We start from the raw sequence: 25061 nt of genomic DNA on the forward strand, positions 1-25061 counted from the left end.
TTAAAATTTAATTTATTAATATTTATGTGTATTTTATAGTTGAATCACCATATTTATTAGTTATGAGAGCATCCCAAATTATTGATGTTAGTCTAACACCAGGAGATAAAACAACAGGTCATATAATACCTATTGTTGGAGTTGAAGGAGGTTCACAAATAGATTATGATACTGAAACGAAAAATCTTTTTTGGGTTGAAGGTGTAAAAGTAAACGAAGAGGACGAAACTATTAATACCGAAAATGTAAACAAATTTAATTAAAAATATAAAATAACATGTTTTTTAATTTATAATACTTTTATTTATAGTGTACTCTTATGATGTCACCATACCATGGAGGAAATAAAACTTCATTATTAGGTGAACTCACAGGATTTGTAGGTGCTCCATTTGTAATTGCTTTTGACTGGATTGGCCGAAACTTATATATTGGAAATCGAGAGTCGTCTAGCATTGAATTAGTTAAAATAGATGGCATAAATAAGTATAGAATGGTGTTATTGTCAAATAATGGAAAAGAAAATTCAGTAGCAACGCCTATTGGTATTGTTTTGGATCCAAGTGAAGGGTATAATATTTTTATTTGGAGTAATGTTGAACATTTAAATTATTTTTTTAAAAAATTCTTAGAAAATTATATTGGGCTGATCAAGGAGGATTTGGTGTGCGACCTAAGATTGGAAAAATGAATATGGATGGAAGTAACCCTCAAGTATTAATAAATGACGATAATAAGCCAGAATCGATCGCTATTGATTTGGACCAAAAAAATATTTATTACAGCACTCAATATCCTAGCTATGTAATAATAATTTTATTATAAACATTTTTTACTTTAAAATTTTTATGTTGATATCACAACTAGTAATAATGATTTATAGATTAAAGTTATGGGTGTAAATGGAATGAATCATCGAACTTTATTAAGTGATAAGAACGGCATCTCTTTTCCTAAATCAATGGGTATCTATGATCGATACTTATACTTCATAGACTCTAGATATGATCATCTTGTGCGAGTTAATGCTGATGATGGAGCTAACATACAAACTATTATTGATAATGACCCTGATCTTAAATCATTAACTGTATTTTCAAAAAAAATTAGTATGTTTATACTTCATTATAATAAAAAATATATAGTCTAATGAGAATTTAAATCTTAGATACCAATCATCCTTGTACTTTGACCCAAAATGGTGGTTGTCAGCAATTATGTATTCCAAGTGATAATGGTAATAGAGTATGTGCATGTTCAGTTGGCTATAAAAAGGAATTAGATACAAGATGTACACCACATACATCATTTGCGGTTGTTTCTCAAGTAGATTTGATTCGTGGATATAGCCTTAGTGATACATTAGATGCAATTGTTCCTATATCAGGACCAGGTAATTAGTAGTACATTATTTAATATTTTTAACAATTAAGAATTAAATGCACTTTATATGTTATTTTAATAAATTTTATTTATTAGGACATCATATATTACATGTGGATGTTCATGTTGCGCAAAATTGGATATATTGGGTTGAATTTAATCGTGGAATATGGAATGGTATTTATAGAATTAGGCCAAATGGTACAGAACTACAACATATTATTAAAGATGGTATTGGTTCTAATGGTATACGAGGTCTAACTATTGATTGGATAGCAGGAAATCTATACTTTACAAACGTGTTCCCTCATGAAAACTATGTAGAAGTTTGTTGGTTAGATGGCTCTATGCGTAAAGTACTAGTTAAAACTACAACGGATGCACCAAAAGAATTAATTGTAAATCCTATCAAACGGTTACTTTACTGGATCGATTACGGCCAGTACCCTAAAATTGGTAAAGCATATTTAGATGGATCCAACTGGATGCCGATAGTGACAACAGGAATTAGTCAACCTAAGGATTTAACTGTTGATATGGTTACTCATGATGTTTATTGGGTGGACGCTAGACTAGATACTATTCAAAAGGTTTCATTCACCGGAGGTGAAAGACAGGTAATTTAAAATTGTTTATCAGTCTCTAGTTACATGTTATAGAAATGTATTAAATTTTCAGGTTGTCAGAAGAAATATTCCTAATCCAATGGGTATTGCTATACATTTAGGAGATATGTATTGGGTAGATAGAAATTTAAAAAGTGTTTTCAAAGCTTCTAAATTACCAGGAAATACATCGACTCCAACTGCTATTAGAACTGGACTTCCTAGATTACGTGATATAGCTATTTACGATGCAAACACACAACCGTTCGACGATTCAAATTCCTGCTCTCGATTTGGTAACGGAGGTTGTGAACAATTATGTTTTTCGTTTCCACCAACGTATTCAGTAAACAAATTTTTGTTTCGATGCGATTGTGCGACTGGTGTAATAGGTGCAGGTACAGGTACGAAGTGTGACACTGTAAGTGAATATTTGGTGTACGCAACAAGAACTGAAATAAGATCTGCAAGTTTAGATCCTCTGTCCAATACACTTCCATTCAAACCTGTTGTAAGTTTAATGTTTTATAATATTATTTTTGTTTATAAATAACATTCTAAATATTTCCAGGGAAATTTGTCCAACGTTGTTGGCTTAGACTTCGATTACGCTGATAATAAACTGTTCTTTACTCAAATTCGTCCAATGGCTCAAATATCGTCTATTTCGAGTAACTTCCCAGTTAACAATCAGATCAAAACAATTTTAAGTCGTAAAATAAACCCAGAAGGTATATCTTATGACTGGACCCAAAAGAAGATTTACTGGACTGACTCTTTTAATAATTCTATTTACGCCATGAATTTGGATGGTTCTGGTGTAGTCATGATTGCTAGAGTGGATAGGCCACGTGCTATTGTTGTCGATCCCTGTAATGGGTAAGTAAAAAATTCATATTTCTTTTTATATTATATTTAATTATTTACTATAATTTTAGAACTTTATACTTCACTGATTGGGGACGTTTTGGTACTGCTGGAATGATATATCGAACTACTATGGCAGGGTCACTAAAAAAAGCTATCATAGATAAAGACTTATCTCAGCCTAGTGGACTTACTATCGATTTTGACGAACGTATGTTATATTGGTCTGACGCTGTTCGAGAAAAAATTGAAAGGTCAACACTAGATGGTCAAAATCGAGAAGTACTTATAACAGCTACTATTTATCCATTTGCACTGACTGTACATGAAAACTACATCTATTGGACTGATCTTCAGTTAAGAGGAGTCTATCGAGCTGAGAAGCATACTGGAGCTAATATGATAGAAATTGTCAAGAGATTAGATGATTCTCCAAGAGACATTGCAATTTATTCAAAGGATAGACAAAAATGCTCAGTAAATCCCTGTTCGATTAATAACGGTGGATGCGCTCAAAGCTGCCACCCTGGACTTAATGGCACAGCTGAGTGTAGGTGTGACGACAACACCAAACTAGTTAATGAGGGCCGTATGTGTGTGGACAAAAATGTTACATGTGCAGCTAATAAATTCCATTGTCGTAATGGTAAATGCATTTCGCGTATGTGGACTTGCGATGGCGATGACGACTGTGGTGATAACAGTGACGAAGATGTCAATTATTGCAGTGCGTGCAATTTTTTTTATGAGTTTTTAAGCTATGAAAATTAAAAAAATTATTTTTAATTGTGAATATATTTTTTTCAGCTTATCATTCATGTAGTGCCAATGAATTTAGATGTGCAAATGGAAGATGTATATTTAAAACATGGAAATGTGATCATGAAAACGACTGTAAAGATGGTTCTGATGAAGTTGGTTGTACTTATCCACCTTGTGCTGACGGCGAATTTACATGTGCCAATTATAGGTGCATTTCCATGTCACAAGTAAGTTAAATTGTGATTATAAAATTTGATATGCATATTTTATAGATAAATTATTGAAAAACTTTTAATAGGTGTGCAATGGCGTGAATGATTGTAAAGATAACATTACTTCAGATGAAACTCATGATCGATGTCCCAAAAATATTACTTGTCCAGCTAGTCACTTAAAATGTGAAAAAACTAACATTTGTGTTGAACCATACTGGTTGTGCGATGGTGATAATGATTGCGGTGATAATAGTGACGAAGATCCACTTCATTGTGCTCAAAGAACGTGCCCAGCAAACAGTTTCCGTTGTCCAAATCATCGTTGTATACCAGCTACGTGGTATTGCGATGGTGATGATGATTGCGGTGATGGATCTGACGAACCTCCTGAGTATTGTAAATCGGAAGGACGAACATGTTTTGGTGATCTATTTACTTGTGATAATGGCAATTGTATACCTAGAATTTATATATGTGATGGTGACAATGACTGTTTGGATAATTCAGATGAAGATCAACGACATCAGTGCAGTACGTTTTTTTGTTAATTAAATTAAGCTAATTTTATTATGTACTCTTCAAGTTAAATAATTATTAAAGTTTTTAGTTAACTGTAAAATTTGTTTTAAAATTTTTAATTTAGATTTTAATTATCTATTCTACGTCTATTGTTATTTTTATAGATAATCGTAAGTGCGATGAAACTACGGAATTCACATGTGCAGCAAACAAAGCATGGAACCGTCCGCAGTGTATTCCAAGAAAGTGGTTATGTGATGGTGATCCCGATTGCGTTGACGGAGCTGATGAAAACTCAACAGCACTCAATTGCTCAACTGTACTAAACTGTAGTGCAGAACAGTTTACCTGTGGTAATGGTCGATGTATTAATAAAGGATGGGTCTGTGACCATGACAATGATTGTGGTGATGGTACAGACGAAGGCAAAGATTGTCATTCACAATATAAAACTTGTTCTCCAAAAGAATTTTCTTGTCAAAACTTTAAATGTATTAGAAGCACATATAGGTGTGATAATGAAGATGACTGTGGTGATAATTCAGACGAATTTGACTGTCCTGGTAAAAATACCACATCATGTGGAATAGATCAGTTCCATTGTACAAACGGTCAATGTATCAGTGCACGATTAGTGTGTAACAAAGTATCAGACTGCACGGATGACAGTGATGAACCAGCTCATTGTAATGTTGATGAGTGTGCTAAAGTAGAACTGAATCAGTGTGCACACAAATGTATTGATACACCAACTAGTTTTAACTGCGAATGTAACGAAGGATATAAGTGAGTTTTATTTTATATCATTTGTAACAAAATAATAATTATATATTCTATTAAACATAATATATAATGCATTTTGTTACGTTAATAAAAAATTTAATGATTTTGTCCCATATTTTTTATCATATATTGGTATCTTTTTAAACTTAATTTTAATTTTAGGTTAATGGATGATGGAAAAGCTTGTCAAGATATTAATGAGTGTATGGAAATTCCTGGAGCTTGCCCTCAATATTGTTTGAACACTCCTGGGTCTTATTATTGTAAATGTGATGAAACATATTACGATCGTAGATCTGATGAACGTTCTTGCAAGAGAAGAGATAAAATAAAACCATGGTTAATTTTCACAAATAAATATTATGTTCGAAATATGTCTTTAGATGCTTCAGAATACGCACTTAATCATCAAGATCTATTGAATGTTGTCGCTCTAGATTTTGACTATCTGGATCAAAAACTATACTTTTGCGACGTTAGTGCTAAAACAATTTATAGAACACCTATTGGAAGTAAAGAAAGAGAGAAAATTATAAGACATGACAGTCATGGTTTGGAAGGTATTGCTGTAGATTGGGTTGGAAGAAAAATATATTGGCTTGATCGGCACAGTAAACATTTAGAAGTAGCTGAATTAAATGGCACAAATAGACATACATTAAAATCGGGTATTCAAGATCCGAGAGCTATTGCCGTTCATCCAGGAACTGGTTATTTATACTTCACTAGCTGGCAACTACAGGTAAAATTTAAAAAAAATCCTAGTTACTTAATATTTAAATTGAATTTTTTTATAATATTATTTTAGGCATACGTTGGTAAGATTGGTATGGATGGTAGTAATTTCACACAAATATTAACTTATGAGGATGATATAGCTTGGCCAAATGCTCTGACCATCGATTACTTTACTGAACGAGTTTATTGGGCTGATGCTCATTTGAATTATATAGCTTCAGTTGATTTAGAAGGAAGACACAAACATATTGTACTATCAGGAGAATCAGTACCCCATGTATTTGCTCTGTCATTATTTGAAGACGAAATTTTCTGGACTGATTGGAATCTAAAAGCTATTGTTAAAGCAAATAAATTTACTGGTAATTATAATTATTATAGTTATAAATACCAGTGATTTATACCTTTATATTTTTTGATATTACAGGCCAGCATTATCAAGTACTAAGGAACACAACACATCGGCCTTATGATTTGAACGTGTATCATCCTCTTAGGCAAATACCATATCCAAATCCTTGTGGAAGTGATAATGGAGGATGCTCACATTTATGTTTATTACGACCGGTTCCAGGAGTAGATCCATCACCAGACAGTTACTTGAATTCTAAAAGTCCTGTTGCATACACTTGTGCTTGCCCTAATCAATTTTATTTAGATCCGCGTGATAATAAAACTTGTATTGCCAATTGTACTGCTGGTCAACATGAATGTAAACAAAATGATCAGAAGTGTATTCCTTGGTTCTGGAAGTAAGTTTTAATTCATATTAAATCTAGTAATATTTTTTTGCTATCTAATGATAACAATTTAATTTAATTTAGAATACTAAAAAATATAAAAATCTTAATAAATTATCTCTTAAATATAGGTGTGATGGAGAAAAAGATTGCGCTGATGGTACAGATGAAATTGAAAGCGAATGTCCAACAAGGTCCTGCCGAGGAGGAGCATTCCAGTGTGAAAATCGTAACTGTACACCATCGGCTACTATTTGCGATGGAATTGATGATTGTGGAGATGGTTCTGACGAAAAACGTTGTGACTTACCATGTCCTAATTTAGAATTTAAATGTCGCTCAAATGGGCGTTGTATTCTTGACGCATGGAAATGTGATGGTGAACCAGACTGTAAAGATGGAAGTGACGAAGATCCAGCAATTTGCCGTATGTTTTACTTATAATGAAATATTTTCCATTTAATTAACAATATTGTATTTTATATTTTTAGATAATCGGCCTTGTGATCCAAAAACTGAGTACTCATGTAAAAATGGTCGTTGTATACCGAAATTGTGGGTTTGTGATTTTGATAATGACTGTGGTGATGACTCAGATGAGCCTGCATTTATGTGTAGACAGCGAAATTGTACTACTGGATGGCAAAGATGCCCTGGTAAAACTAACTATCGTTGTATACCTAAATGGTTGTTTTGTGACGGTAAAGATGATTGTCGTGACGGATCAGACGAATTACCTGAAAATTGTCCAAAATGTCAATCAGCTGGAGATTTTCAATGTAAAAATAATAGATGTATACCAAAAAGATGGTTATGTGACTTTGAAAATGATTGCGGAGATAATTCGGACGAATCTGAAGATATGTGCAAAGGACTTTATAGACAATGTTCAGAATCAGAATTTCAATGTTCAAATGGAAAGTGTATACCGGGTCAATGGAGATGTGACCACGATGATGATTGTGGAGACAATTCTGACGAACTAAACTGTGGTGGATTCCAATGTAAAAATGGCACGTTCCAATGTAAGAGCGGTCATTGTATTGCATCATATTTCCGTTGTGATGGCGATAGAGATTGTAGAGATTTCAGTGATGAAATTGGATGTCCGCCACGATATCCAGGAGGTCGCTATTGTCCTGCTTCTAAATTTGAATGTAAAACTACCAAACTATGTATTTTCAACTCTGAACTTTGTGATGGAGAAGATGATTGTGGTGATGGTTCTGATGAAGCATCTGACTTATGTTGTAAGTCTTGAGTATATTTTAATCAAATAATAAAATTTAATTTTTAATATTTTTTTAATAGCAAATTTAAGTTGTACATTGGATAACCGATTTTTGTGTGACAATAAACACTGTATACCTATGTACCAACGTTGTGATGGAGTGGATAATTGTGGAGACGGTTCGGATGAAAATGATTTGAGTGTTTGTGGATTATCACAAAATAATAGACAGTGTGATCATTATACAGAATTCACATGTTCTAACCGCAAATGTGTTGACAAATCTAAACTTTGTGATAGGAAATATGACTGTGAAGATTTATCTGACGAAAAAGGATGCAGTAAGTTCTATGATTAATGATGTAATTAAATAATTAAAATTGTGATAATAATAAATAATTTTCTAAACAGTATATTCTGGAACGTGTTCAGACCCTAATAAAGGTGGTTGTGAACATTATTGTTTAAATGTTACTTCTGGAGTAGGATATAGTTGTGCTTGTTATGCTGGATATGAAATTAGCCCTGGTACAAATAGTAAAAGATGTACAGGTAAGTTTAAATCGAAAAAAATATTAATTTTTGTAATTATTGCAATGTAATGTTATCACTAATATTTTGTTTAGATATCAATGAATGTGAATTAGGACTTCATCATTGTTCTCAAGAATGTACTAATATCAATGGATCTTATGTTTGTTCCTGTCGCGAAGGTTTTGTTTTAAGTGATTTGTTTAGCGGCGTTTGCAAAGCTTTAGATCCAAAAGTAACTATTGTTTACACTAATGGACCAGAAATACGAGGTTATGAGGCAAACGAAAGAAGACATTTGTCAGTTTTAACTAATGAAAAGCGTATACATTCTATTGATTTTGATCCAAAGAATGAAATAATTTATTGGACAGATACTTTTGATCAATCGATTAAAAGATCATACATGGTAGATGCTATTGGCGGTCAAGTTAAGATGGGTTATCCTCAAGATCTTAATATGAGAGGCCCACATAAACCTGTTGCTGTCGCTATTGATTGGATAGGTGATAATATATATTGGGCTGTGATTGACCGATCAGGTGAAAAATTCAAAGGACAAATAATGGTTGCTAAGCAAGATGGAAGATATAGGAGATCAGTTATCAGTAGTGGTATGTTCATTAAAATTAAAAATTTCAATACGCTATATTATAAACGACTATTTTTTAATTTTTTAGAATTGGAATCACCTTCATCGATTGTTTTGGATCCTGAAATGGGTAAAATGTTTTGGGCTGATGTCGGAGAGTCTCCAAAAATAGAAATGTCTTGGATGGATGGTTCTAGACGTTTATCATTAGTTACTACTAGAATTGTACATCCTACTGGTTTAACTGTAGATATAGCTGTAGGTCATTCTTTATATTGGGTAGATACCAAGTTAAATACAATTGAAACAATANCCATTCTTTATATTGGGTAGATACCAAGTTAAATACAATTGAAACAATAAAATACGATCAATCAAACCGCCAAGTTGTTTTACGTGGAGGTATATAATTGTAGTCTTAAAAAATGTTAGAATTTTTGTATTTTTTAACAATGATTTATTTTTATAGAACATCTCCATCATCCTGTATCATTAGATCTTTTTGAAAATCAGTTATATTGGTTAACAAGAGAAACTGGAGAACTAATGAGACAAGATAAATTTGGTCGTGGTGTTCCAGTTACTCTAGCCAAAGATCTAGTCAATCCTGCCGGAGTTAAAGGTTTGATTTTTGTATTATTATATTTTTTTTGTTTTACATTAAACAATTAATATAAATTTTACATTTTAGTTTATCATAAACAAAGATACAACGTTTCTGCTTTAAATCTCTGCAAAGATGCTGGCTGTTCACATTTGTGTTTACTAGTACCAGGAGGTGTGTATTGTGCGTGTCCCGAACACACACATGTCCAACAGGGCGCAAGTGAAAAAATATGCGACGCAGGTAAATATTATTTATCAGCAATGTAGTTGTTTATTATTATAATTATAAATGTGTGTATATTTATTAACATATAATATATGTGTTATTATTTTATAGCCGAAGAGCCGCCAAAACCAGCACCGCAAATTTGTCTTTGCCAAAACGGTGGGGTTTGTGTAGAATCTGGTTTAGGATCGTCTGCTGAACTTAATTGCATATGCCAGCCAGATTTCAGTGGACGTTTGTGTGATATTACATCTAGAAGAGCTAGGCGAACGGGATTATTTAGTTCAATGTTGGTAATTCCACTTACAGGACTCTTACTTCTTCTTATCGCCGGAGCTATTTTTGTTTTTATACGTAAACGTCCATTGTAAGTACTTGAACTATATTATTTATCAGCATTATATTCTCAAAATTAATTAATAATTTCATTTTTAGTGGAAAGGGAGCAGTTTTGGGAAGTTTAACCAATTCACAAAGTGTTTCATTTAGGCAAGGTACAAATGTTGAATTTGGTCCAAACGCCTTTACTAACGGTTCTGGAGGAGGAGTAAGTCCCAGAAATTTAAAAGTATTTATTTAAATCATTATTTTAATAAAATTATTATTTTAATTAATATAGGAACCGTTGGATGTAGAATATAATATGACGGATATTAGTGGTAAAAACCGTGACTTCAGTAACCCAATGTATGATGCACTCGGTAGTAATTTGGAATCGGATGCTGGTAGCGGTATTTATGAAGTACCATTGGATGTTACCAAAACCAAAGGTATTGTTCAAGAACCAGCGTCTGCAATTCTTGCGCCGTCAACAATTATACAAAAGACTTCACCACAAATACAGCGTAGACATAGAGAATTAGAACCAGCTATGAATGATACGGGTAAAGACACACAAATGTTGGTCGAAGAAACTGACGATTGAAAGAATAAAAGAAAGACAAACAAAAAAAATTAATTATTTTTTTCTCAAAGAAAGTATTATCATGGTGCGAGAGTTTTTTTAATGATATGAAGTTAAAAATAAAGCGTTTGACAAGTTTATTTTAATTTTTTTTTTTTTTATTGTAAAAAAATTAATGTTGCCAGTTTATATAACATCGCCTGTGTTTTATTTTTAGTTTTTGTTTTACTGGTAGCGACTGACCAATACCATGGTGTAATTGTGTTAAAATAGAATAATATTCGTTTACACCATGACTAAAACGCGTTAATCGTTTGAACTTGTGATATCGATTATCATAATTTAGAGCATAATATTTTTGTTAAGTGTATTATAATATTTAAATTTTACTATATATTTTTGTTTATGTACATTTTTAATTATTACTAGAGACATCATGTGTAATTTAATGAAAAATAAGACAATAAAATTTAATGAAACTTGTTGAATCCCAATGTTTATTTCATCTTGTTAGAAATAAAGTCAGTAACATAACTAATTATAATATATAATCACGAAAATAGATAAAATAATATTATGATAACAAACATAATAATAATAAAACTATACATCTTTAATCTACTTCCAACTTTCTAAATGATCCTACTAGTTCTTCTTGTATGTCATCAAATTCACTGATAATTTTCCCTTTGCTGTTGATGTTGATTTTCATATCATCTAGAGCCAATAACTTATCACGTTGTGATTGAAGTTTCTTTTTCAAATCAGCTAAAAGAGAAAAATGATTTTTAATAATGATAAATATCCAATTGAATGTTGGATTGTGTCATAAAAATATTTACTTACCTATCATGGTTGCTAAAGGTATTTCACCTCCGTATTCTTTTGGGAGATATTTAGGATCAATACATTCTTGGAGCTCTTTTTGCCCGGTAAAGAACTAAAAAAAATTATCATAAAGAGTTATTTATATTACGTTATTAAAATACTATACAGATTGATAGGTTTATCATAAACCACTCACTTAATTATTCGCAAAATGAATACAATATTAGAAAAATTATTTTTTATTTTTTTTATTTACATGTAACTCTTGATTTATCATCTAATAATTACTATTAAAGATTAACCCTTATAATAAATAAGGCTATTTAATTAATTCATAAAAATAGAAAATTATCTAATTAAAATAATGACTGATTAATTATAACTTTTGGGCTAGTCCTTTAAAATTTACACTCATTTTTATACCTTGGCAAAGGGAAGAGTACAGGGAGGAAAATGGCTAGTAATAAAAATAGCTATACCTACTCCTCACCTTCAGTCATTACTTTAATTTGTTTATAACATCTGAAATATTGGTTCAAAATTTGTTATTGACCAGTCATTTTCTTAATTAGATAATTTCCTCTTTTATAAACTATTACATATGTATGTTGATATTTAAAAAAAAAAAATTGACACCTCTTTAAGTTATAAGGGTTTTTTGTAAAAAATAATTATTAGCTGGTAAATCAAGAATTATATGTAATTAAAATAATATCGAAATTATTTTTCAAATATTGTATTTATTTTGCGAACAATCGAGTAGTTTACCATAAATCGATCACTCTGTACAATATAATAATTTATTAACTATTTTTATATCTATAATGAATGCCTCTAGTATAATATTTGCTTAGATTTATGGTTTGAATAAAATGAAAATCATAAAATCTCAGGAAATTAGGTATATTTTATTTAATATAGTCATTTGTGACCTGGTTTAAAAACAACAGTTTTATTCCAAGTGTGAAAAATCCATTATTTTTAATGTTCCATTATCTATGCATATCTCTTTTAAATTTAATTTTCATCATTAATAGATAATAATAATATTTTTTACTTTTACTCGACTTTTTAATTTGTTGCTCAAAAATGAAACGGTTATTGTGAAAAATTTGTCTGCAAAATTTGGTACGTTGATAAAATATGATGCTTTATGTCTCATTGGTATTGAATTCTATAAATACAAATTGAACAAAAATATAGTTAATTTGTTTTCAAAACAAAATTTATAGATAAAAATTTTTTGCCTGTAGGATGCGAATGATACGTTTTACGTTGGTGAATGACCAAATTGTTAAATGACCCATTAACATACCAGATTCGTCGTTGGTATAGTTATATCCTAATATAAATATGAAATAATTTTTATATTTTTTTTGTCAGTCACTATGAAAAATAAATAAACGTTAAGATAACATTAAATACCTTTAATTTGATTTTCGGGATCGTCCAACAAACTTTCACTTATTAAGGAATATGCTNATTTTCGGGATCGTCCAACAAACTTTCACTTATTAAGGAATATGCTCTAATCATTTCATCCGCTGTGTACTTATATGGATCAAACCGGCCAATTGATGAAAAAAGAACACATCTACCGAATTCATCTCGGCCAGGTAACGGTATGAGGAATCTAAATTTGAAATTATAGTCATTAAAGTAAAATTCCAACTGGTTAATTAAGGTTAATGTTAATATTATTAGAAATGTTTACCCGCTATCAATAATATCCGATATTAAGGGATCTTCTATGTCTAATTTCTGATACCATTGTGGATATAATTGTCTTATAACTAAATACCTCTCTAGCATTTCTTGTGCCATTGGTACACTGAATTTTTTTGTTCTTAGAAATCTAAGTAAAAAGGGTGCATCTAAAAACAGTAAAAAGTCATTTATTAATTTTCAAGTTAAATTAATCGTGATTAATTTATTTTAAATAAATTACTGTTTACTAAAATTATTTTTAATATTAAAAATACTACTAAATATATGTCTCTAATATTGTAATAAATTAATATCAATACATTTTTTAATACTAATAAATAATAACAAATAATAACTATATATTACCATGTTTTCTTTTATCAGTCTAAAACAATTATTTTCGTGATTTAAAAAAATTTTTTTTTAGTTATTCATATTATTTCAAGGTAAGTCGCATTGTTTATGACCAAATATTATCCTTGACGTATATAGGGTTTTGTCCCTAAGTTTTAAACGAGCCCTCTTTAAATTCAAAATAATAACGTGTTGTTATTCATAAAAAATCATTTTAAGAAGGGAGAAATTAAATTTAACCTCATAAAATATTTTAGCCATATCTATATTTTGCCCAGTATAATCAGTGTTATAATTTTGTTGCGATTATTTATTTTCTACTTCTATAAAAATGTGGACATATTCAGATAAAGAAGTACCTGTGCGACAATTGATAATATCAGGATGTTTTTTTATCCAATTTCTCATGGCTCTGAGTGAGTGAGTTCTAATATCATCGTCTTCGCGTAGTTCTTGTTTGGCCACTAGCTTGAGATCGTCGGCTAGTGGGCATTCTTCAATTGTGTTTTCTTCGTCACTATCGTAACCCACTCCCATGATGTCTTTTTTGTTTTCTTTAACGTCAAAAGATGATGATAAGTAGATTGGCTGTTTAGGAGTGGCTCGGGTTTTACACTCGAGACTGTATCTGAAAAAATTAAAATACTGTTTAATAAGTTATTATAATAATAGCAAATTGCAGTATCTTATAGCGTTTCTCAGCAGTAGATCAATTTTCGGTTAACAATAATATAATAGTGTAATTTTCTTATTAACTTTTTATTGTTTGAAATAATCAAACAAAAGACCTTATAGGTAATCATTTTGTTACGGTTGTAGACCTCTTAATTTTTATGAAAATTGTCCTGTTCTCTGTAGTGTAATGTATACTAATATGACTAGTACTCGCGTAACCATCGCTGTTGCTTCTGGCTTCGGTCCGAGTTGTACATTTCCTGGTCCGGAAAGATTACCCCATAGTTATATAAGCATAGTCTAGGACGATTATTAAACATGTAACCGTATTAANTAGGACGATTATTAAACATGTAACCGTATTAATATTACAACAAAGCCAGTTTTCTTTTCGTAAATTGAGATATTTTAGTAACGAATCTGACCTACTCCAGAGTTAATGAATAAATAACGTCTCTAATTGTTATTTAGATTAATAACCAAACTATCATATGATTCAAATAGATCTTATTTGATACACGAATTGAATTGACAATTCTTAATAATGATTTTATTGCCTAATAATGTATTAACATCTTACTTGCCCTTCAAATTTAGCTCCATGAGTGTTAGTTCAATATTGCAATATAAACAATATACATGCATGTTTTATATACTATTTTAATTCATTCATCTCACGTCAGCGGAAATATATCCTTAGGAATTGAAGATGAGCCCTTTTGACCTTGGTTAATATTTTCATATTTGTTATCCTTCATAAATTATGAATAATAATTCACTCTTTTACACATCATGATTATCATTCAATTTTACTTATAGATATATATATCATCATGACCGTAAAAGTATCCTTATAACAAACGTTTATGAATATCAAATTGTGTGGTTTAGTTTTAGTTATTATTTTTTTTAACGATTTTATCANTCCTTAGGAATTGAAGATGAGCCCTTTTGACCTTGGTTAATATTTTCATATTTGTTATCCTTCATAAATTATGAATAATAATACTCTTTTACACATCATGATTATCATTCAATTTTACTTATAGATGTATACATCATCATGACCATAAAAGTATCCTTATAACAAACGCTTATGAATATCAAATTGTATGGTTATTCTACGTATCCTTTTTTTTAACGATTTCATAATTAAAAATAGACCATTGATGTTAGTGGTCTAAGTTTATATATGTGAATATTTTCGAAAGAAGCCAACAATCTGGAAAACTGTGTATTTACCTAGAATAGGATTTGGATAAATTTTCGATCACACGTTTGCACATCAGTAAATTATATTGTTGTATCAGTGGTCTTACTTTCACTTGCCGTTACAGACAAAGACGTCGTCCCACAGATAGTCATATAAAACTGATTTAAAATCATCATAAAAATATATTAATGCTTTCATAAAATAATCTCAAGAGGAACAATTCAAGTTTAAGTTGTTACCATGGTGTTGATTGTCTAAAAATCTCAAATTTGAAACAAGTATTGTCCGTGTAGCAATTATATGTTGTAAGAACATAACGTTTGCTATAAATATATTGACATGAAGCTGTAACATTTTCGACGCACAATATAATAGCAAAATATTAAATGCACACAGCAATTGTCGACAATATAGTAAGGTTACTGGATTTAAATCTTTTCTTTTGGTCGATTCAATGAAAGGAAAGTCGTTAGACTATGAGCCTAAAGATTGCATAACTGTAAACCGGTTTAGACGGAACTTGGAGTGGGCGTTTAGAATAGACCAACGTCAAAGACGGATTGGCGTTCAATGATGCAATTTTTGAACAATTAAGTTGAAATTAAAATCATATGATGATAATGTAGATTTTTGTTTACCCATTTTATATATACTAGTTAGTTCAAATGTTACACCTAAATATTATTGAAATAATGACTCTACATATAAACTTATTAAATGATTTTTGTTTAGTTAAAGAGGATGTTGGACGTGTTTTTCTTCTCTTAATTTTCTAGGGTGTTAGATAAATTGCAAATTTAATTGCAATTTTTACATAACAAAAAAAATGAAATTGAAAGAATACATAATCGAATTAAAGTTAATTTATAGTTCCAAATGTCAACGGAAATATTATTATTTTAAGTTTTTTTTTTATTTTTTTATAATTATTAATTTTTTCCAGTTTAAAAACAGTCAAAAAAAGTTTTAAAAGTCTACCCACTCATACCACAAACCTATGTTAACAATAAGTATTTCATTTAATAATAATTATTTAATATTTGAATAAATCTAACTCGAAATAAAAATGCATTTTTAAATAATTTGCATTCTATTGGAAAACTGTCTCTTATACTTATGATATAGTCTAAGCCTATTCTACTTCAATAACAAAAAAATAATATTCCATCATTCTTCAACTTTACATGAAATGTAAACAATATTTGAATAAATGTTTTTATATTTCCAAGGTTACGCACTTCCTTAAATACATAAATACTTGAAAAAGACAAGTACCCTTAAAATTGTATAAATGATTTAATACATATATCTTTTGGTTTTGCCTTGTCATTCAATTTTCCATGCTGTTTGCTTATTCGAATAACATCTATTCTTTAAGAGATTAAAAAAAGTCTACTTTCGCTAACATCAATGACAAAATTGGTGCAATTATTTCCTTGGGTATATATTAAGTTTTTTATTAACAGTTTGAAACTGTATACAATAGGCTCTCAAAAAGTGCCGGTACATATGAAATACCGGGGTATATGAAAATTACATGTATTTCTATAAAGAAATATTTTTAAGGTAGGGAGAAATTAAATTATACCTTTCAAATATTTTTTCAAATTGCACCTATGTTATAGTATTTGTTGGACAATATACCATTAAATACTAAGACATCTTTCTATAATAAAAAAATGAAGATTTTATTATAGTAAAAAATAAGGTTATACAACTAATATAATTGGATCACGAAGAATTATAACAAATTAACCCCTTTGTTATATAACCTTAAATATGATCCTAAAATGAAGGATATATTTCATTAATTTTAATGTATATATATATTAATAGAACTAACTAAAAATAAAAATTGTATGGACATTAAAGTTTATAAAGCCAACAAATAAAAAATCAACGACCAAAAATATTACCTGAAGCTACAAAACGTGTATTTAAATGATGACGGTCATGTTATTTGCACTCTCTTTTTTGTTTCTATATCCAGAGGATCACTTTAATATGTTCTATTAGATAAAACGACTGAGTAGACGAACTTTATATCATAACTGTCAGTTATTATGATCAGAAAAATTTATAAATGAAGTTTTAGCAATTTAATCCCACGAATAGTACCAAACCATAGTTCTTTACTAATTCATCTTAAAGTTCTTCAAAATTATTTATTTCTCTTTCAAATTAATGGCCTTGAACTGGCGTATAGTCATGTTTTTACTTAATACTCAATATTGCCCTACATTGAAGCATAACGAAGTCTGCAGCAGTACAATTATACACATATGTTTTTTGAATTTATGTGCGAAAACATTTTTAAAACTGGATGTAGGTGTCCACCACCTTCTTAATTATTTTCTTTCATGTTCACTACTAATACTATTATTCAGAATATTAAAACTTTTCCAACTTATATATAGAACTCGTTACAATTTTTAAACTTAAAGTTTCTCTAAAAGTTACTCGATACTTGGAAAGAATTAGATCACAATTTTAAATGACAATATTCAAAAAATGACTTACCTGGTTGTCTGCAGCAGACGATGTCGTCGTCGTCGTCGTCGATGCGATTCCTAACCGATTGGCTGCAGGTTTAGAAGTAAGCGGTGAAAAGAAAACAATTTGGACGACCTACTAGTATTTACTTCTCCCTTTCTATTGCAAACGCGTGTCACTCTGTTCCCTTTCCATAAAAATCAATGGGCCATGATATCAGCTCTTACAGGTATGGACATGGTTATCATAATTACAATGTTAAACTATGTTACGTACATAAGATTGATACATGACAGTAACAATGTAGTATTACATGAGAATATTATCCTTAAGTTTCATCATCAAACATAAGATTATATATGGACAACATTTTCAATTTTATACCATCAAAGACCACAAACAAAAATTTGGCATCTAAAATATTATTGAGAAAATTCTCAAATAGAATAGCATTCTAGAATTTTAAGGCAAATTGAATGAATTACAGAATTTTTTAAATAAAATTTATTTTGTATCTATTGTGTATTATCTAAGAAATTTATTAATTTCACCTATACGATTTAGTTTTTTTTAGCAATGATTCATTTCTATGCAATTAATATAAAACACTGAATAAAACTTAAATGGAATTAAATTAAAGAATTTCTTACTTAAAAAATACAATTATTATTTAAAAAGTGTCAAAAGATTTTTACTTTTATTATTATTTTTTTTTTTTCAAGAAAAAAATATACTCTGGTTACTTCTCTTCAAAAATGTTCAGAAAAAAATCTAAAAATTTTTTCAAATGAAACCTTTTAAAATAACTTAAATAATGATGATTTTAAAAAGTGTTCCGATAAAAGTCTGTTAAGTCTGTAATTCTGCATCAAAACGATTAAGGTTAAGAATTATTTTTTATTTTCTAATATGTAAAATAGTACTTAACATTTTTTTTTACGATGTTATACAGACAATAAAGATTATTATTGTTAATTCAAGAAGAAAATTTCTAAATCATCAATATTGTACCATGATATAGTGGAGGCTAGAATAAATTGACACTCTTAAGCTTTAATTAAATCTTTTAATGAAAGTAGTAATCATAATCACCTTGCCTCAATCGTCAACATACTACAATCTCCTCTATAAATTCAAAAGTTGTAGTTTTAAACGAATTTAAAAATTTATATTTTATTATTTGTTTTAGGGAAGTAACATTAAAATTTTTTAATTTTTTACTAAAAACCATTTTTAGTGCTTATTTAAAAAAAAAATTATATTTTTAATATCTGAGTCCTTTACCATATGATAAAATTACTTAAGTCTCTCGAAATAATTCTTTCCCGCATTTTTTTTTTTAACATCAGTTTTGAAAAGTTTTTCTCAAAAGTTTCTCTTCAAAACTTCTTATTGAATCCCTTATATTTCAACACTTTAAATTAGTGATGGACATATCCGAATATGTTGAACTATCCAATAACTATTCGATTTTTTTTTTTTTATACAACCGTATAGTTCATTTTTAGCATAAAAAATCAAATATTTAAAAAACTATCAAATAGTTTGCATAAAATTCGAATATAACTATTAAATAGTTTTTGAATGACTATAAAATAGTTACATATTTCCAATCACTACTTTAAATAAATGTTTTTATATAATAAAATAATAATGATCTTATGTTTTTTCAAAAATATTTAATTATTAATTATATAGTAACTAGATATAATTTGTGATTTTCTGATGTAAACATTGATCTGTTTTAAATTTTGTATCGTTTGATCTTCATTAATCAAAATATGATAGAATATTTTAAGAATTATAAGTTATGTTTGTTTAATTGCATAGCATATATTTTTTTTCGATTTGTTACAATAAATGTTAGTTGTTAAAGTTTGAAAAATAATACACTTGATTTCTTTTTTAACGTGTATACTTTTATTGTATATCATCAAAATCACCTTTACAATAGAATAAATTTATCTAGTCACTGAGATTAGTTATCTAGTCTGAGATAGTCATCTACGACTGATGTTGATAAGTAAGAAATTAAAAAAAAAATATAGATCTATTAATCTTGTAGTTTCTTTTACTATGCAATTCAAAATGTAATACAGAAAGTTTTTAATTATGTCTCCAATTGTTATTGTTCTATTTAATAATTTAGTGTCCAGAAAAAACGTGATAAACCATTTCAGTAGGAGTAAAAATAAAATGATCAAAATAATATGAATCAACAAGTTATTAATCTTTACTAAATAAACACTTTAAAGTACGTTAGATTAATGTAAAAACATTTTGAATTAAGTTTAGGATGCGTATATATCATTTAACACTGTTTGCGCACTTCTGTTTATAAAAATAATTGAAATATTTTTAAAATAGGTTTGAGTGCATGAACAGTTCTTGGCCACCTCTATAAAAACTAAAACTATTGAAGTTAAAAATTTGAATCCTAATACGCAATTAAATGGGTAAAAACTCAACTCATTTAATAATAGTAATTTGACGATATTTATTTCAAACCTGCCTTGTTTTCTTTCCGAATTATTTTTTTTAATTTTCTAAATCTAAGTTTGATAATGTTGTAATTTGATCGTTTAGACATAAATTATTAATTTAGGCGAATCTAAATATTATGAATCGTAGTACTACGTTCCCATACATCAATTATATTTTCAATTTATTTCGTTTTAATACGTAGAAAATTTTTTGTAAATTACAGTCTAGTTTTTGTCAACTATTTTAATACATCGTTTTATTGTTTCAATTTAAATTAATTGTAATTTAAATCAAGATATCCAAATAATTAGAAAATTAAGTGAGACTTAAAGAAATATAGTTATATATTACATAATTTTTTTTGGTTATATACTTACATAATTTATAACTAACCAGAAGATATAGAGTACACAAGAAATATAAAATCAAGAAAATTATAATTTTACGATTCGGTATCTTTTTTCTATTGGATAATATATTTAATTATTCAGTGGTCTGAATTGATCTCAAGGGTCTTAAAATGAATAAATAAAACTTTATTATAAATTAGTCTAATATTTCTAAGACAAATAATGTGATACATCATAAAAACTATACATGGACTTATTATGTAATTTAGTAATATTAAAAGTTAATAAAAAAGTACAAGCTTAACGTTGTTTTGTATACATTATTTACGAGATAATTGTATGCTATGTATATTAATGTAATTAATGTATATTACATAATGCTTAATTAATTTTATATTATTTTAGAATAGACTTATAAAAGTGTCAATTGTTGGAGAAATGATATGCATTTTATTTTGTCATCATAATGTTAGGTAAACTTATATCCTGATCTCCCGGACAGATTATATTACTTGTTCTTCAGTTTTATTAAAAGTATTGTTAAAGAAAACTTAATGCATATTATAAAATTTATAATTTAATTATGATGAGACAATTGTAAAATAAAAACATTTACAGTTAACTCATAATAAACAATTAGCTATGAATGTTGAAATTTCCAGTAGTTTTCTTTTAGTATTTTTTATGCCACTTGCTTCCTAAACATGTTCCAAGATTTGCTCATGAAAGTAAAATAAGATAATTACAAACGTATAAATTCAATGAAAGTTAATTTAATAATTAGTTTAGAAGAAGAGATAAAATGTTTACGTAATATCAGAATTATATTAATGTTTCTTAGAATTATATGGTCTAGCACATTTTGTTCTTTATAAATTTTCATTACCTGCTGTTTGATTATTTTAAACAAAAATTATTAGCCGATTAAAAAAATATATATCCAGCTGCAATTTGATTAAGATAGAACAAGAATAAGTTCGATGAAAAATGTAGATTAAAATTTAATCTCCATTGTGTTTTATTTAATATATTATAGATCAGTGGCGTGCGGTGATATTTTATGCTGAGTAAGCGCTAAAATAAAATTTAAAGTTAAAACAAAAAAAGGTATTTTATTAATAAAAATTACAATCTAAAAGTTATTTATAGATAAATTCCATTCGTCTTTCTTGTTTCAAAAATTAATTTATAACTTTATCATAAAATTCCGGATTATTTTTTTCTTTATGCAGAAGTTCTTTATATTAATAACGAAAATAATCCGACATGTATCGTAATAATATAAGCGTGTTAAAAATATTGGAATTAAAATACGAGCGCTTCTGTAAAGAAATTGCCTATACGGAAAAAATTCATTTAATTTCTTTCAAAGAAACCTAATAAATTTTTTTAAATTGAATACTCAAATAAGAGTTAATGAATAATTGTAATTTTAATGTATAAGTCAAATTGTCATTTAACATTATAATTGTTAATCCTTTTATTTCTTCCTTTTTGGCCGGGCATGCGTCGCTTACCTAGCTTGCCCTGACCGCACGCCACTGTTGTATATTTAATATATAATATATTTGTGTTTTCTTAACAATTTAAATTTTAAATTGTTAAGAAAATTGTAGTTTTCAGTAAAAAAAGTAAATGTTCCGCATTAACCAATATTAAAAATTTAATTTCAAGTTAAATAATTGATTTTTTATCGTTAGTATAATTTTCAGATTACCCTTTTATTAGAATAGGTTTAATATAATATATTTGATTAATGAAAGTCAATGTTTATTTACTTTTAATATTTATTTTCATTATGATGTAAAATTTATTCAATTTTTCCTACAAAACTATTATGACTTTTATACTTTTTTTATCATTATTTTCTAAAAACAAAAAATATTGTACATTGTTATAAATATATTACAAAAATACGTTAGATTAACTTTATGCTTTACTACCATTCAATAGTTTATTGTTGTTAATAAAATTTGAGTAACCTTTTTTCGTTTATATTCATTAAGGCGATGTCTTTGTGTTATTTACGACTTACTTGATATTGCCAGTTTGAACGTGATGAAGTAAATGCAAATAAATGACGAAGATTTTAGTTTGTATCAATGGTATTTAACCAAAATAACACTCAATGTTTGTTTTAGGTTATAAGTATTAACAAATAGATTTTCTTTCAGCACTGAACAAATAGTGACAAATAATTGATATTCACCTACTCAGTTATAATAGTTGCTTGCTGACGTATTTTAAATACTTGAGGGATTCTATAGATTAATTCATGAAATGTGTGCAATATAATTAATTAATTTATTCATTTATAAGTGCACAAGGGCAATGATAGAAGTATAAATTTTAGTAGTAATATTATTAAGATAATATAAAACAATTAACAAATCATGAAAAACAATTTAAATGATTTGTAATATAGGCATTATTGCATACAGAATTAAAATAATTTATTACTAAAATTTATGTCTATAAATGGAAGAAAAGAAGTCTGATAATAGTCATCAATATTAATAAATAGGGTGAAAATGTTTAACTAACGCAATAGCAGACTATGGCTGATTATCAAATATAATTATTCAAAAGGCATCATCCAGAAGATTATTCTGTGCGGCGACGGCAGCGGTTATGGTGGTAATAACGTAAGTATACACTATTAATCAAGATGTCACAACTAGTACATAAAACGTTTTACCAGAAATGTTTGTGAATCGATGCCTTAATTTTATTATAATGAATATGATAACAGTATTAAAAAAAATATATCATAAGTTCTTTTTAAACGATTTGACTAAAAATTGTTGTCCAAGAAGACTTTAGGCAGTGATTGCGACGCATTAAGATGGAGCATTTGTGTTACTTCGTGTAATGCGAATTATTGAACCAACCATTCGCAAACACTTGCCTCCACCTCCACGCAGCGCTATATTATATTTTTATTTACAATATTACCATATAATATGATATCATTTGTACATGTATGTCACATATTATGATTATACAAGATACAAAATAACCCTTTAATTGCGATAAAATCTCCCTCTTGTAGAAATTATTAAGTAACGCCTACATGTAGTTAACCAATTAGAATACAAAGCCTCAGCTTCCAGGATCACGGTAGAGATCGTTGGTCTACCCCCTTCAGACTAAAAAAAGCCATTTTGCCCCGTCTAAACCAGTTCTTTCGGCGATTTTTAAAGACACAAAATCTACGACAATCTACTCAAGATTTCACTCTCCGGGACTAAGTCGATTTTTTTATTTATGTGCCATATTTGGATCTTATGCGTTAGAGTATACAGCACTATTATGTGCCATATATGGGACATATGCAGCTATGAAATAATACTTACATTACTATAACACACTATATTTTTTACTTTGTGTATAAAAATAAAAATCACTTGTCTTGTAATTAAAAAAATTTGAACAATTTTATATAATAACATATATAAAAATAATCACATATCTAGTAATTAAAAAAATTTAAACAATTTTATATAAAAATAACCATCACATATCTTGTAACAAAAAAATTAAAAAATGTTTACACATAAATAACCATCACATATCTTGTAACAAAAAAATTAAAAAATGTTTACACATAAATAACAATCACATATCTTGTAACAAAAAAATTAAAAAATGTTTACACATAAATAACAATCACATATCTTGTAACAAAAAAATTTAAACAATGTTTGTAATACATATGGCATATTTTAAACTGTATGGAAAAGAAGGAAACAGTTCCTCTCCTTGTTTATACATAAAGGTATTGTACATTTTTGACAGGTTATCATAGTCTTAAAATTGCAATCAGGATATTTACATCTTATACGATTGTTGGTATGAATAGGATAATGATCATACCCATCCAGTCTTACTTCTTGTTCAGGAATTTCCTTGCAAGGACCTCTCCTCCGTTTTTTTTCATTATACATATACTCAGTTGTGTTTTCTTCTAAAGTTGGTCTCCCTCTCCTTTTCGGTGATACTTTTTGTTTTTCACATAAAACTTCCGATACTAAGAGTTTGAAGTCTACTAGTGGTAAATAAGAGTTATCGGTATGAACTCGACGATATAGCAGCCATGCATTCACCACACACAAATCCAAAACATGGAAAAATATTTTGATATAATATTTTTTGGACTTGATACTTATTCTGTAGTAGCCTAGCATTGAATCGAGCAAATCGACTCCCCCCATATAAGAGTTATATGTATCAATTGCCTTGGGGCACGGAACCA

The 25061-nt window shown here is 28.6% G+C and overlaps 2 protein-coding genes across 3 annotated transcripts in view; one reads left to right on the forward strand and one right to left on the reverse strand.

Annotated features, from left to right (window-relative positions):
• LOC126907761 (low-density lipoprotein receptor-related protein 2-like) overlaps positions 1 to 11190 on the forward strand; it is a 41798-nt gene extending 30608 nt beyond the window's left edge. The window contains exons 22-48 of the mRNA XM_050689351.1: positions 40 to 245; positions 311 to 570; positions 633 to 804; positions 884 to 1109; positions 1169 to 1393; positions 1480 to 2000; positions 2062 to 2499; positions 2560 to 2867; positions 2927 to 3582; positions 3663 to 3844; positions 3916 to 4363; positions 4516 to 5137; positions 5297 to 5876; positions 5943 to 6234; positions 6300 to 6624; positions 6744 to 7039; positions 7104 to 7862; positions 7924 to 8184; positions 8255 to 8395; positions 8470 to 8988; positions 9055 to 9226; positions 9277 to 9368; positions 9436 to 9588; positions 9658 to 9813; positions 9910 to 10165; positions 10234 to 10345; positions 10418 to 11190. Of these exons, the coding sequence (XP_050545308.1) occupies positions 40 to 245; positions 311 to 570; positions 633 to 804; positions 884 to 1109; positions 1169 to 1393; positions 1480 to 2000; positions 2062 to 2499; positions 2560 to 2867; positions 2927 to 3582; positions 3663 to 3844; positions 3916 to 4363; positions 4516 to 5137; positions 5297 to 5876; positions 5943 to 6234; positions 6300 to 6624; positions 6744 to 7039; positions 7104 to 7862; positions 7924 to 8184; positions 8255 to 8395; positions 8470 to 8988; positions 9055 to 9226; positions 9277 to 9368; positions 9436 to 9588; positions 9658 to 9813; positions 9910 to 10165; positions 10234 to 10345; positions 10418 to 10723 (8684 nt within the window). The 3' untranslated portion in view covers positions 10724 to 11190. The remainder of the gene's footprint in view (positions 1 to 39; positions 246 to 310; positions 571 to 632; positions 805 to 883; positions 1110 to 1168; positions 1394 to 1479; positions 2001 to 2061; positions 2500 to 2559; positions 2868 to 2926; positions 3583 to 3662; positions 3845 to 3915; positions 4364 to 4515; positions 5138 to 5296; positions 5877 to 5942; positions 6235 to 6299; positions 6625 to 6743; positions 7040 to 7103; positions 7863 to 7923; positions 8185 to 8254; positions 8396 to 8469; positions 8989 to 9054; positions 9227 to 9276; positions 9369 to 9435; positions 9589 to 9657; positions 9814 to 9909; positions 10166 to 10233; positions 10346 to 10417) is intronic.
• LOC126907755 (alpha-tocopherol transfer protein-like) lies at positions 11172 to 18129 on the reverse strand. Of its 2 annotated transcripts, none has more exons than XM_050689342.1 (9): positions 18000 to 18129; positions 13951 to 14219; positions 13245 to 13404; positions 13013 to 13163; positions 12956 to 12965; positions 12778 to 12872; positions 12594 to 12704; positions 11549 to 11642; positions 11172 to 11470 (listed from the first exon to the last, which is right to left on the reverse strand). In XM_050689342.1, exons 2-9 carry the CDS (start codon positions 14126 to 14128, stop codon positions 11316 to 11318), a joined length of 954 nt encoding a protein of 317 aa, XP_050545299.1. In that variant the 5' UTR covers positions 14129 to 14219; positions 18000 to 18129; the 3' UTR covers positions 11172 to 11315. The 2 variants fall into 2 exon arrangements, with proteins under 2 accessions (XP_050545299.1, XP_050545298.1); XM_050689341.1 differs by having other exon boundaries at positions 12588 to 12704.
• Positions 18130 to 25061: the final 6932 nt, after the last annotated feature.

Source organism: Daktulosphaira vitifoliae, unplaced genomic scaffold (genome assembly GCF_025091365.1).
Source record: "Daktulosphaira vitifoliae isolate Bord-2020 unplaced genomic scaffold, ASM2509136v1 Scaffold_5, whole genome shotgun sequence".
Taxonomy (NCBI): Eukaryota; Metazoa; Arthropoda; class Insecta; order Hemiptera; family Phylloxeridae; genus Daktulosphaira; species Daktulosphaira vitifoliae.